General features: G+C 50.9%; 1 protein-coding gene across 31 annotated transcripts in view; it reads right to left on the bottom strand.

Annotated features, from left to right (window-relative positions):
- IKZF1 (IKAROS family zinc finger 1) overlaps positions 1 to 14,308 on the bottom strand; it is a 102,208-nt gene that overhangs the window by 29,613 nt on the left and 58,287 nt on the right. For 21 of the 31 annotated variants that reach the window (XM_042963260.1, XM_042963275.1, XM_042963256.1 and 18 more), the window contains one exon: positions 7,186 to 7,245. The exons of the other annotated variants lie outside the window; for them this stretch is intronic. In XM_042963260.1, the coding sequence (XP_042819194.1) occupies positions 7,186 to 7,245 (60 nt within the window). The remainder of the gene's footprint in view (positions 1 to 7,185; positions 7,246 to 14,308) is intronic. 31 annotated transcript variants of the gene reach the window in all.

The following is a 14,308-nucleotide window of genomic DNA, read 5'->3' as shown; positions in this document are numbered from 1 at the left end:
TAGAGATCCCTCTAAGTCACATTTAGGGTGGTGATTTCTGTCATTCACACGTTTTTCTTGGTAAAGAAAATCAGAGGCATCTCATTTGTCATCTTGGGAAACACAGCCTGATGATGATGGTTGTTGATGGTAAGTCCATCACTGTAATCAGTGGGAGAAACCGCGATGACCCTGAAAGCTAGCATCTCCATCATGGTCTCTATAGGTTAATAAGAGCAGGTAGGTCAATTCGGCCAAGTACAAGAAACAATGGCATAGATAGATGGTAGTCCGTACTATGAAATCTTTGATCGATGTTTAGAATCACTGGGTTTCCAGGCGTGGTCCTTGGACCATCAGCATCAGCGAGAACTTGTCAGAAGAGCAAATTCTCTGGTCCACCCCAGACACGCTGAGCTAGAAACTCTGGGGTTGGACCCAGCACTCTGTTCTCACGAGCCCTCCTGGAGTTTCCAACATACAGTCAGGTCTGAGACCGTGGTTTCAAATAATCAACCTAATTCATAACACACCAGGTTCATTTTATTCAGTGACCACTGGGAATAAATCGAGAGCCCGGACTCTGAGGTCGACATTCCTGGCTGGGAACGTCAGCTCCACCCCACTCATTGGGAGTGCTGGGACCTTGGGCGAGTTGCACACCTTCTCTGTGCCTTGGTTTCCTAATCCGTCAAAGCCAGAACGATCAGCACTGGCTCGCCGGGGGCGCTGGGAGGACTCTCATCAGTGGTAAGCCCAGGAGAAGTTGGCTTAGGATGGGGACTGGGTGTGACAAGTGGGAAGCACGTTCTCCACGGAGCTGTCTGTGGACGGCTCACCCCAGTAGTATCTGTGACACTTCCTTTGTGCCAGGCACACAGCGCGTCACTCGCTCTGGAGTAGTTAGCCCTCACGGTGACCCAGTGAGGGGGGGTAATGCTACTCTCCTATTTCACAGTTGAAGAAACCCAGGCACAGAGAGGCTGAACAGCTTGGGAAGGTCACACAGCTAGCAAGTGGGAGACCTGGGAGGTACTACAGGTGTCCTGCCTCCAGTGCCCACATCCCTAAACTGCCAGACTACCAAGGTTTTCCTATTAGCTCTCTGGGGACACAAATGAATCCATGGGACAAATTAGATGGAACGTGGGCCCGAGCCCTCACTGTGAATTTTGAGATCCCAGGAGCGAGGGAGTATCTCCTCTGATCAGATCCCAGCATTATGTCCAGTCAGAGGGTGCCTCACATGTGTTTCTCTACAAGACTCCAAAGATCAGAGCCTCAGAAGCACCCGAGAGGCCCCCTGCTGACCTCTCCCAGCTGCCAGAGAAAGGGACCAAGTCCCACTGACTCACCTGCACAAGGCAGGCAAGGAAGGGGGGTGCCACCAGGCCTTTTGGCTTCTGAACTCTCTAGAATCCGTATTCCTAGGCACATGCTTTGAATCCTTTGAGGTGGAAGCTAATTCCTGGGGTCTCATTATCACTGAACTCTGCGCTAGAATGCTCTGGAAACATGACAGTCAAGTTTCAAAGACTTCTGAACTCCTTAACCTGGGATGATGATGATTATTTTTTAAGTTTAGTTATTCTTGAGAGAGACAGAGACAGCATGAGCGAGGGAGGGGCAGAGAGAGAGAGAGAGAGAGAGAGACGATCCCAAGCAGGCTCCACTCGCAGTGCAGAGCCTGATGCAGGGTTCATGAGTTCATGACCTGAGCTGAAACCAAGAGTTGGATGCTTAACTGACTGAGCCACCCAGGCGCCCCTAACCTGGGATTGTTTTTAATCACCCAACTGGTGTTTTTTTTTTTTTTTTTAAATGAGATTGGGGCATTCCAGAGCTTGGTGGAGCAAATTATCGTCGCTGGGCAAGTTCTCTCGCCAGTGGCGCTGAGATACAAGGGTGGCAGTCTGGGCACCCGTGGCTGGAAGAAGGAAACCACAGGATGGAGAAGCATGGGGATAACCCCCTTAGCACTCGGCTCTGTCTCACACAGTCGGAGGCAACCTCTTAGACAGCAATGACCCTCGCTTTCCCAAAAGTACAGTTGCCAGGAACCACGACTTATTTTACGTTAAGACAGACAGGTATTTCTGTGACCGTCGGGTGTGCTCTGTGGCTTGTGCTGTTGATGACGGGGTGGGCGCTTCCTGGTGAGGAACAAGAGAACGGGAAAGCCTCAGGGTGACCTTCAGGGTGACATCGGCCACAGCACGCCACTTGCAGCCAAGGCAAAGCCGTACCAGGAAGGAAGAAGGATGGCACGGCGGGGGAGGGGCGGGGGGCACAGCGTGGATGTTACCTTAAATGCCACAGAGGCCCTCAAGCCAGCCTGGATACCAGGCACTAATCTGACTTTCTCATTATTGTTACGCCATGTGACGTTTCCTCTAAGAAATGTCACAGAAGCAAAAGAGCCAGGAGGCTCAGATGGCACGAGAGCCTGTTATAAACCATCCTGAGATTCTGCGGACCCCAGGTACAGTTTTCGGTAGATCTGGGCAGCACCGGTCGAGGCCGAGCTCAAAGACTAGATAGAATTCAGGATCCTGTGATGCTGCAGGCTGCTGGAGAAAAGATCACGGACAATACCCTCGATCCCTGGTGGCGAGCTCAAGCAGCCATGAGGGACGGGAACTTGACAGGGTTCCGTGTAAGCAGACAGGGTACGCGTTTCCGAGTAGGAGTCGAGCGGAAGATGCAGAGTGTTTTAGGGCCGGAAGGTTGCCAGAACTTTGCGGCCACATTCTAGGCTGCATTAGGACAGGAAAAATCCGTAGAGACAAAGAGAGAAAGGATGCCTGATGGGGGAGGGGCCGGGGGCACAGGTGAGAACACAGACCGCAGGTGGACACCACCATCGGCCAAGGGCAGGTCAGAGTCACACACAGGTGAACGTTCCCTAAATATGGGCGAAAAGCTTTCCTGTCTTTCTGGACAGATGCAGACTGCGTGCTGGCCGCACAGAAGAGACGGACGGACCTCTGTTCACCCGCGGAGGGTGTCCACGAAACGGGGCCTCCCTTCTGGCTGGGAGGAGGACACAGGCAATACGCCTATTACACTCAAGGGGTCAGGGCATAAACCTGTCTTAATAAGTCGCAAACACACCGATCTCAAAATTGTGATCTACTAGACATAAATGTACAGTCCAGTTAAAATTGACCTTTAAAAAAACACAAACTCAGGATGGGGCGGTTGGCTTCACTTACCTAAGTGTGAAAGAGGGGTTTTGGTGTTTTGGCTCAATTAGTGATGTGGCCGGAAAAAGGAAAAAACAGAAGATGCCGCCTTGGGGTCCTGCACAGGTGAAAACCGGAGTCCCCTGCCCTGGCCAGGCCGTAAGCCTCCGCTAAAAAGGGCAGGCACGGTCTGCAGTGGTCAGAAGGAAGGAAGTCAGCGGGGGCTGAGCTTGGGGCGTCCATGGGGCTGGACAAGCTCGGCTCAGGGAAACAACACACGGGGCTGGGAGGCTGAGGCTGAACAGAGAGCAGGGGGGCCTGGGTGGCCCTGGCACCACACGGCCCAGAGGTGGTGCCCAGGGAGCAGGTTCCTTCTGCAGGTGGGCTGGGCGGGGGGGGGGGGGCACCTGCGTGGACAACCTCCGGGTGCATGCGCACAGGAAGACCTGGGAGGTCTGTGTGAGTGTTGCGTGTGTGAGCCCGCCATTTTGAATTCCACAACCCTGCAGAAGTCAATGGCACCAGTAATCGTTTTCCCTGATGAAGCATTCATGACAGATGAATGGCCTTTATTTAAGCTGTTCCAACTCCTGGCCTGGAGCCCACCCAAAGGGTATGCACGAGTCCTACTCCACTCCCTTGAGAAAAGTCAACTGGAACGGGAGAGTCTTCGTCTTCTTCGTGATCTCCCTTGAAGGACACAGGTCGACCGGCCCAGTGAGTTCCCTGAAATAGCGGGTCTCCCCTAGCTTGTATTTCTTGTACTTTGCTCCACTGCACGCATGTTGTCTCTAAGCTAACCAGGACTCCTGCTGACTGGCTGTCCCTACCCTGAATTCCTAACCCACGCCATCTGTTCCATTTTCTTGGAGCTGGAACTGCTCATACGCGCCCTTATGTCTACAAAAGGCTACGGTCTCCCTCAACGTAGGGATTATACTTACACGTATTTTGCAACTCCTCCCCCTACCACTCAGAAAAATGTCGAACTCAGTAAGGTACTGAATTGACCCGATTAAATATAGAACAAGAAGTGGACGTTCACGCGTTTCTTTGCCCCAGAACGCGCTGGCTCAGGCCTAACCCTGAAGCTCTTTCGTGGACTACGGACCGCGCATGGACAGGCGCTCCATTTTATTATTTAGTAAACGTGACTTATATATTAAGAGCTGATGTCTTCAAATCTTGAGTCAAGAGTTACCATCTCAGATGCTGTTTTAAATTAGGAACATTTAAAATATTATGGTTATATACTCTAGGGGTCTCGTACATTATTAGTAACACAGCAGTCCCAAGAGAGACCCCAGGCCCCTAAAGTAAGGTGGACTTCAGCGTGGGGACAAGTTTAGCACCGAAGAATTCGGAGAAGCCAGGCAACTCAGGGTCAATGGAGCCCAGAGGCTCCATCCACTGCCAAGCACTGAACGTACTCATGAATGATTAAAGCATTTTAATGCATAGATATAACGTGCACTGGTGGCACCCCCCCTCCCCCGCCCCCCGACAAATGGGTTCTGTTTCCTCTGCGTTGTCTTTTCCCTTTTAGAAAGTGTCTTGGCATTTACCAGTAATGTAAAGGTTTGGTACTCAGAGTGTGCCTTTCCATTGTAAAGACACCCTGAAATTGTTCCTATGGTGTGAGTTTAGGCCACATAAGCCTGGAGCCCTCAATATTTTAAATGGGAAAAAAAAAATGGGAGAGAGAAATAGACCCGCAACCAGTGACTAGCCAGCCAAAATTAAATGGAATAAAAATATTCACGACAGATCTGGAATGAGTGCGATGATGCTAAAATTTGAGGGGCATCTGGGTGGCTCAGTCGGTTAAGTGTCTGACTCTTGGTTTCTGCTCAGGTCATGATCTCAGGGTTCATGGGTTTGAGCCCCGTATCGGGCTCTATGCAGACAGCATGGAGCCTGCTTGGGATTCTCTGCCTCCCTCTCTCTCTGCCTCTCTCTCTCTCTCACACACACATGCAATAAATAAATAAACATTTAAATGAAAATATATAAATGAGTAGATAAATAAAATTTGAGATGAAGAGGAAATATATAGATGCTTCTGTGCTGCCTTGTAAAAAGTGATTTACAAAAATTTTTATGCGTTTTTAAGCTAATAAAACCACTTATTATAACTTCCATCATTTAAAACATAAGGTTTTTTTTTCTTGCCAAGATGCACGATTAGATCCTTTTAGGCCTTTAAATGAAGTCAGGGAGAGAGAAAAGAGAAAGAGTCTGAAAAAAGCATGAGTTACAAGCAGACTTACATCCTCTTCGGGTGACTAGGAACACAACAAGCTGGGGAAGAGAAGGTAGAGGGGGTCAAACAGGTTGTATTTTTAATTTTCAAGATGGAAAAAAAAAAGGAGGGGATGTGGGGTAAGGAGGGCAATCTCCACCCTGCCCACCAGGTGGCGGTGTTGGCCAAGAGCAGCTGGGCTGCTGTTTGGGTGGGGCCATCCTCAAGGACAACAGCCATCTGTGTGGAGGAGGAGGATATTTACAATTTGGGTACGTGGGAGGGGGTGTGGAAGAAAGAGACCCGAATACCTTGTGAATCCATTTGCGTAAACAGAGAGGCATATATCAAAATATATATCATCTACCTTCTAAAATCTCCAAGTAGCATGGGTCTTTAAACAAGCCAGGTTTTACTTACTCAAGTCTTCACCAAAGGACCCGCTTCAACACTACAGCGTGCTTGCCCCTAAACCTTCCTCAGATTTCATGAAAACATTCTGAAAAACCAGAATGTATTTCCTTACTCTTAAGTGCATCTGACTGCTCAACATTTCAGCCATGTGACTGTTCCAATCCTAAAATTGACAAGACTTCTCTGTGCTAGCACCTTCCTGTTTGACGTAATCGTATGAACACACACGCACTCGGGCATATGCATGCATATAAAGACACATCCATACATATAGAGCTCGCAGAAGTCCATCTCTCAAGCTGTCGTTTTAAAGTTGAATCACAGGGAGACCATCAGTAGAAGAAAGATCTCTATAACTTTTCTACACTGGAAAAGCAGTCAATTTCCACTCCGGGTTGTGAGAACAGGGTATGGTTATGTGGCCAGTGCTAAATCCTTCAGGTACCAAAGAGTTTTGATTACCAGGATGTCAGAAACTTACCTTTAATGTTACTGACACCTTTCAGGTTGAGCCCGGATCACTAATTGTTGCAGTATTAACAAGCACGACCTGTTTTCTCACGTTGCTTTAAAACAGGAGAGAATTTACTAACGCACATTCTCAAGTCCTGAGGGGGGCAACCCGTCTGTGCTCCTTTCAACATTCGGCTCCCTGTGCCTTTTTAAAAGCACACCGCATTCCTTAAAATACTCCTTCGGCGATGCTGCCCTAATCCATCTATCGTTCACTGACTCCTAACAGCTAAAAATGAAATTAACATCTGCTTTTGGTTTACCAGCTCAGATCAGGAAGGTTCTGCAGGCACAGACTCCTAACTTTGTCCGCTCAGGCAGCGAGGCACCGCAGACTAACGGCCTCAAAGCCCTGCCAGCGTGCTCTTCTCGGTTCTGAAATGAATACTTCAGAGCCACGGAAGGAGAGCGTGCATCTTTCTCCGGTCCGACAAATTCGTAAAAGTTACCATGAAAACACACTGGGCTGTTTCATGGGGACAGGAAGTCAGGCCATTTTATCATCACACTCAATAAAAAGGAGATACTCATCACATGGATGGCAACGCTGTTTACCAGCATGACTGGAGTAACAATTCAATCAGTACTATTGTTCCTTCCACCCTTACTGTTACTGCCACAACAAGAGGAACGTCCCACAGTGTATCTTCCAATGGTCTTAAACGCTCCATGTGCACGTCCTTGTATCGGTGATGTCCCAGGTGGTTAATGAACAGGGCGGTCAAGATGTAGCTCATTGGGTCAAGCATGAAGGAAGGTGGTGTGGACACATGCATTCACAACATTTACGCCATGGAAATGGAGGATGAGGTGAACACGCGTTTGTTTTCTAGAAGCGAAGCATATACTTACGAGAGAAAGATTTGGGAATGAGTGCATGAAAATCCCTAAAGCCATCGGCCCCATATGTAACTGCAATAAAGAAGGAGAAAGAAAGCTGGCTTTTGACAGTGTTCACAAGATACAGTCAGAGTTTAAAAGAAAGGGTCATTTTATTTCTTTTAAAAGAAAGCATGCTTGCTCGAAACCCACGGTTGGCTACTCGTCTGCCACTCTCGGCCTTCGTACAGGCCACTCAATGGTAACACGGTGCTGCTTGCGGGCAGGACCACAGTGCATGGCATGTTATCACCTAACCTCTGCTGTGCCAAACATCTTAGGGGCAGTAACGAACGCGGTGTGCTTCTTAGCGGGCTGAGTGCATGGCAGATTTTCTTCATTCGGCTTTTCAACATTTTCTTAGAAAGTGTTCGTAGAAAATCAGCAATGTTCACACCGCACCCTGAGTGGGGAAAAATTAGTGTTTTCCCCCACCTCAGAACGAGCTATCAATTTCTGTGGGTATTCCTTATCAGCCGCTCTCATAAATGTTATCAGCGCCTCAGATCTTCAAGTCCTTGCTCTGTGTTTGTAGGTCAGAGCTTCCCGACATGTGTCTATGTCTGAAGGCTTAGTAGCTGCCACCCACGCGCACCCATGGAGGCACGCGTGGAGACACGTGTGTGCATGCACACACGCACACGGAGTTTTCTCTCCAAGGGGGGGCATCCCGACGTCTGTCAGCGTGGCGAGCGCAGCCTGGCTGCTAAATTAAACTTGTTGGAGCAGCCACCGAATTAGCAGAGGCAAGACGATGGTGTTCCCACAGGAAACGGACCTCCCGGACGTTGCTGGTACCCGTTTCAGCTTCCACACTCCTCTGACTACAGACCCTCTCCGTGCTTCCCGTGAAATATTGACTAAAATACTGGGATAATGGGCAAGCATCGTTGGAGAGAGACTCTCAAAGGTGCTCCTCGAAGTGACCACCTTAATCATTTCCTAGCAAACCCTCAGCCTCATTTACACTGTCCCTTGATGGTCTAAACCTCACAGAGACAGTCAGTGTCACATGGCCCACGTGGAACAGGCAGGTCAGCGGTGGCTTGCCCGGGCGCACATGTGCTCGGTGTCCACAGCCAGCCAGCAAAATGAGGCCGATTTTTCAGCGGGCTCTGCACTGAGCTTCGACTCCCTGAGTCACCTTTTCCAATCTCTGGCTCTCTGTGCGCAGGGGTGCAACCATCTCAGATAATGGGGGTATTTAAAGGGCGACGTATTGCCTTTTGAAAATGGGGGCATCACCATACATGATAGAAGACAGATGAAAAGGCATCGCGGCCACACGCCCCGAGATATTGTTCAAGATTGCTGCTTTGGGGCCTCAGCGTGACGCGACTGGGAGGTCAGTTTCCCCGGGTGTCCTCTTAGGACACAGCTTGTCTGCATCGTGACGCGACCACAATTCAGACGAGCTTTATCATGTTTGTCCTTCATATTTGATTCCCTAAAATGGACACCAAGTTTAAAAAACAGAACACGGCTGTAGCTACAGAGTTACTCTACTCCCCCTCCTACGAAACCTGAGCCGATAGGAGTTCGCACTCACTCACGCACCACACGCGTTTGTGCACAACCGACTTCTCGGTTCAGAAGGACGTGGCCTCCTTATGGACGGTAATTACGCACAACAGGAGAATGTGACACTCACCTTGTCCCGTCCTGTCCAGCCTGGTCCTGTCTTATCTGGTCCTATCCTGTCCTGTCCAGTTTTGTCCACTTTTGTCCTGTCCAGTCTGGTCCTATCCTATCTGGTCCTATCCTGTCCTGTTCTGTCCAGTCTGGTCCTGTCTTGTTCTGTCTGGTCCTGTCCTGACTGGTGCAGCCTGGTCCCGTCTTGTCCAGTCCAGTTCCATCCTATGTCTGTCCTGTCAGGTCCTACCCTATTCTATTTCAGTCTATTTTCATGGAAGGCATTCAGTGGGGGGTTTTGTAAAGGCCAGGTACTTGCAAAGAACTTTCCATAAACTGCCTTTTATCTTCACCACCATCCTACGTGGCAGGAACTATCACTAGTTTATCAGAGAGGAGACTGGGGCTCTGCAGAAGTTCTGGAACCTGTCCTCCTGGAGGTTAGCATGTAAATGCGCAAATCTGAGACTATATCTAATGAATGCATTACAGCCAGTATTCCAAACACACATTCTCCCTGTGCAGGAAGGGCCTTTGAGAAGCTGTGTTTTCTCTTCCATGGTGCTTGAGAGGCATCAGGAAGGGTGTTACCACAGCTGCATACACACGTTCACACTTAGGTGTGCACGCACACACACATATACTCACCTGCCCGTGGGAGTCACAGTGCATTGATCAATAGTCCCCCGCAAGATGAAATGAGTTAACAACGAGCGATTTGGAAAGCGCGGCCCCCCGGCACTGCCCTCCGTGTGGCTTCCCCACCCCAGCTCATCTGGGCCCCGTCACAGTGTCTCATGAGTCCCTCTCCTTCCCTGAGCAGGCTGTTCCAGGGGTCATGCAATCAGATGGGCCACAAAACCCTCCTTCTCACTCATGCGGGCAGATGTCTTACAGGTGCAGACCTGTCCTGTCCCTTATCTCAGTGCTGCTCGTGAGCCTAACACTCGTGGCAAAGCAGACCTTCTCGATGGTGCTAGAAGCCCGTGGGAGCCGGGAAGTGATTATCTCCCGATGGGCTTTCAGGCCCATCTTCGGTTCCTTAGTAAATTCCACCCCAAACTTTAGGCCGTTGTTTTACAAAAGGGTACAGATTAAAAAAAAAAAAAAAGAAAAAAAGAAAAAAAGACTCAATGTATTTTAAATTTTCTGAATGTCACAAAACGCATTTTTCTTGTCAAGAACAAACTGAGTTCATTTGGTTAGGAATTTTCAATTCACCACATTGTCACTAATATTTTCAAAGAAAACGCTGTGGGTGCCTCAGATTCTGAATTCTATTCGGATTGCCAAATTGACGAACGTCCTGGAAAAACAGATTAAATGCCCACAAACCACACTTTTCAGTTTGCGTTGGGTTGTGCCCGTAAACTTCTCATGATGTTGTCAGTTCAGGGAGACATTAAGACAGACCTGAGATCTTCAAAACAGGAGGAGGAAGTCGGCTCTACTTTCTAGCCAAAGGACACTGACAATTTTCTGGGGAGAGTAAACACGTTTAGATTTGTATTTAGAATTCAGAAATATGCCGGAGTCTGACTTTTATACGTATTCTTCCAATCACATTAGTCTGTTGGGCACGGTCGGATCGTTAGTGTGCTATTCACTGGTGTCAGTGTGGTTTGCAGTGACCTTTGCAAGGCTTATACATCTAGCGTTTCCTGTCCCTGTGCCAGCCAGAGGGTCCCCGATTGGGATGGTAAAGAGAGGCAAAGGGCAGGACCGGGTGACCGTCACTGGAGCGCAAACAGCATGGCCGTGCTCCCGCTAGAGAACTAGTTAACCTGAACAGGTACCAAATCTGGATTCTCTTGAAATTTGTCCATACCTACGCACTCCCAGGATGGATATTTGTTTCTTAACCCTCCAGGTTCTACCAGGGGAGGAGAGAGTGCCAGCTGATGTCTCCTGACTGCTCCAGCCTTACGGAAGAGGGGGCTGAACTGCAGACAAGCTTAAAGTCTGACCCACGGATGGAGAGCCGGGGGCAGGCGCTGGTGTGAAGTCAAACCACCTTCTTTCCAGGCTTTGAGGGCGCTGGGGCTCAGGTGATGGGTGTCTCACTCAGCCCTGTCCCCTGCATGGCCCCAGCCATATGCCACGCACCAACGGGCACACAAAATGTTTGTAAAAGAAGGCAGCAGACATGCACCAGACGCTCCCGGCTGTGGGAACTCACCTGGGCTCTGTCACCGCCCGGCTACCCAAATCCAAACTCAAGGTCTTTCTCCAGACCCAGCTAGCCTTCTTCTATCCCGCCTATGCCCACGGCGCTCGGTTCTGGATTCCCCAAGTTCTAACGCATGTGGGGGTCTCACCTCCACCCTGACCTTCCCGCCCACTTCTCCCGAGCTTCTGCAGGCTTTTCTCTTCCTGCTTTCCAGTCACGTCCCTTCCCAGCACCGCCACCCAGCCAAGGCTGCCTCAGCCTTTGCCACATCCTGCCAGCACTTCCTGTCACTGCCTGGCACGGAGGTGGGTATACATCCTGTGGTCCTTGCCTTCGGGCCCGTCTTCTGGTCGATCTTGCCTGCTGCCCTGCGACGGTCATGCTAAAGCCTGCCTTCCTCCGCTCACATCCACTCCCCAAACTTCCACTGGTCTGCACCGGTACTGTGAGGCCCAGATCCCGAGTCCTGGGTCTAGGTCCCTCCAGGACCGGTCAGCAGTGACAGTGACTCTCCCAGCCAATCATCCCATTCAGATCATCAAAGGCACGCACCTGATGGAAACACGCAAGGAAAATCAAACCCGCCTCATTTGCAGATACCTTCACTCAGCTGTGCGTATAATTATCTCCTAACTAAAGAGGGAGACGCAGAATCTGAAGCAGGCTCCGGGCTCCGAGCTGTCAGCACAGAGCCCGACGCAGGGCTCGAACCCACGAACTGCGAGCCCGTGACCCGAGCCGCCCAGGTGCCCCTGAGCCCAACTTCTGTGCTCAGATTAAGAGGCTACAAGTATTTTCTTCCCTTCCTCCTGCGCATCGCCTACAGTGTTCAAGGTACTCATCACGGGACTGCTGAGTCAACAGACTTTACTACTACTTTCTGAAGACAGCCATCCGATCACATAAACGTTTTCAGAAGTTCACGCACCTCCAGGGAGAAGCTGCCAAGTATGTGGCAGAAAGCACTGTGTTTCCTGGGTCGGTTATGCGTGAGGCTCCCGGGGCACCTAGTATATCGGGGAGCAAGCTAGGAACGGGGGAGATCACTCTTGCCGGGGTTTGTTCCAGGCTGGACCCTCCTGCAGTTCACATAACCGAGCACGTGCGGACTGGCTTTCACTCTGGATGGGTCGCTGGGCTCCTGCTGTGTGCTGAGTCCTATCAACTCATGGGGGGGGGGGTGTGTGGCTCCTGGACAGTGCGGTGCAGGGGGCTTCAGGTCAGAGGCGTGACTGGCGCTCGGCCCTGCCTCCCATCAGCTGTGCGGACCGTGCACTCAACGTGACCAACTCCGAGCCTTGGTTTCCTCACCCGCCAAGTGGGAATAATCGTATCTATTCTGTCTGGTTCACGTGAAGACTCAGGCGCTTGGTGGGCCGTAGCTTTTTTTCTCAGTGGAAAGACACCAGCAGATAAAGAGAGACACGTATCTCGGCAACAAAGATTCGGGGCTTCTGGGATCAGCCGTGGCCCACTGACAGGTGCCAACGTGGAAAACCAACGCTTTGTGGGACCTGCCATGACCAGGACAGATGTCCTCAGGGAAACTGCTCTTGGCACTTTGGAATTTTGAGTCTACGCAGGCTTTCGTCCCAAATACTCCTGCTGGGTGCTCCTGTCTGTCTGGGAAGCACTCTGACCGTGTTTCAGGCGAACTGCCAGGTGGTGGGACAATTCTGGTTGCTTCTATTGGGACCTGACTGCGATGGGCTGAAGTCCACTTTGCTTTACTTCAAATTGCGGCTGTCAGAGCTGCCTTCCGGAGCAGACGGCACACAGAGCTGACCACCCGAGGAAAAGCCAGCTTCCGACCCTCTCTCCCTGCACACGGCACAGCCGGGGACCTCTCCTACTGTGGTTGATGTTTTCTGAATACGCTTGTAATGCCGCACAGTGAGCTAAGTAGGAGAGAAGAAAAGCTGACTCATAGACCTGTAGTTTAGAAAGGGGAAAACAGGAAGCAAAGACTTTCTTTCCGAAGGGTCCAAGGGAGAATATGGCAGGTTCAGGCGCCACGATTCTGTTGATGGGAAGCTCCGTCAGAGTCGCCGCTTTGGTGACCCCGCAGCCTCCCATCACCCACCCCCTGGGACAAAGTTCATCACAACCTGGGGATGAAACCCTCACCAGACTCAAGGACAGTTGAGGGATAGTTATGTCCTCCTTGCTTTTTCATTTTTTTTAATGAAAAAGTAACTTTTTTTGGTAAAAATAAGATTTGCTGCTTCTTTTTTAAACGTTTATGTATTTTGAGAGAGAGCGAGCGAGTGAGCACACAAGTAAGGGAGGTGCAGAGAGAGGGAGAGAGAGAGAGAGAGAGAGAGAGAGAGAGAGAGAGAATCTCAAGCAGGCTCCACACTGTCAGCGCAAAGCCCGACACAGGGCTCGAATTTACGCCCCTGAGATCATGACCTGAGCTGAAATCAAAGAGTCGGACGCTCAACCGACTGAGCCCCCCGGGCGCCCCAAGATTTGCCTGTCCTGAAGACAGCGGGTATACACAAGGGTCAAGATGAAATTTTCTGAAATTCACCTCCAAGCCCTATAATAAATCTAGAGAAATCATGAAGGGGAGAAAGTGGGGAGGTGGTGATAAGAACACAGTGTGAGAGTGTGACCCAGGCTTACAAAGGGAGAAGGAAAGGGTCACCTTGGGGCCCGGAAGAAGGGCTGAAGGAGGTAGGAGGAGGTGCACCAATACTGACACGCCAGGAGGGTCCCGCCGCGAGCCAGGGGATGAGCGAGTGTGGGGCCCCGGGCAGAAGTGATGACGCGAATGTCCTTTCCCCTCCCGAATCTCACAGGGAGGGAGGTTTGTATCACACAGGCCAAAACAGGAAGGGAGGGACATTCTACAAAGCAGCCGTGCCAACGGGCGGTGGTGGCCACCCAGGTGTCTCCTTGGCCAGTGGACGCGTCCAGGTCTGGGCAAGGACAGGGACACCGGGCGTCCATCAGCCGTCCAGGCATGTGCTCCAGCGGACCTGGCTGCACACATGTGTCACATGTGGTTTTCCCGCTGACACGGTCTTACTGAACCCTCGCTGCCAGGCGGGAGGAGAGCACGGCACCGAAATGAGGTTCTGCAGAGTAAAGCAAACAACTGCCACTGATTGTCCCCAAGGGTGGTCGCTGCGGGGGCCTTGAACGCAGCGGGGAGACGGCAGGGGATGTTGCTGCCGGCCGAGAAAGGGGGAAGGGCTGAGGAGGACAGAATCAGCACTGTCGCCTTCCTCCAGGTGCGGACACGGCCCCCTGCCAGGCTCGGCAAACACTCTTGGCCATTCCCTCCCT

The sequence above is a fragment of the Panthera tigris genome, chromosome A2, assembly GCF_018350195.1.
Source record: "Panthera tigris isolate Pti1 chromosome A2, P.tigris_Pti1_mat1.1, whole genome shotgun sequence".
Classification (NCBI taxonomy): Eukaryota; Metazoa; Chordata; class Mammalia; order Carnivora; family Felidae; genus Panthera; species Panthera tigris.
The sequence above is the reverse complement of the archived record's forward strand: the minus strand, read 5'-3'. Positions and strand labels throughout refer to the sequence as shown.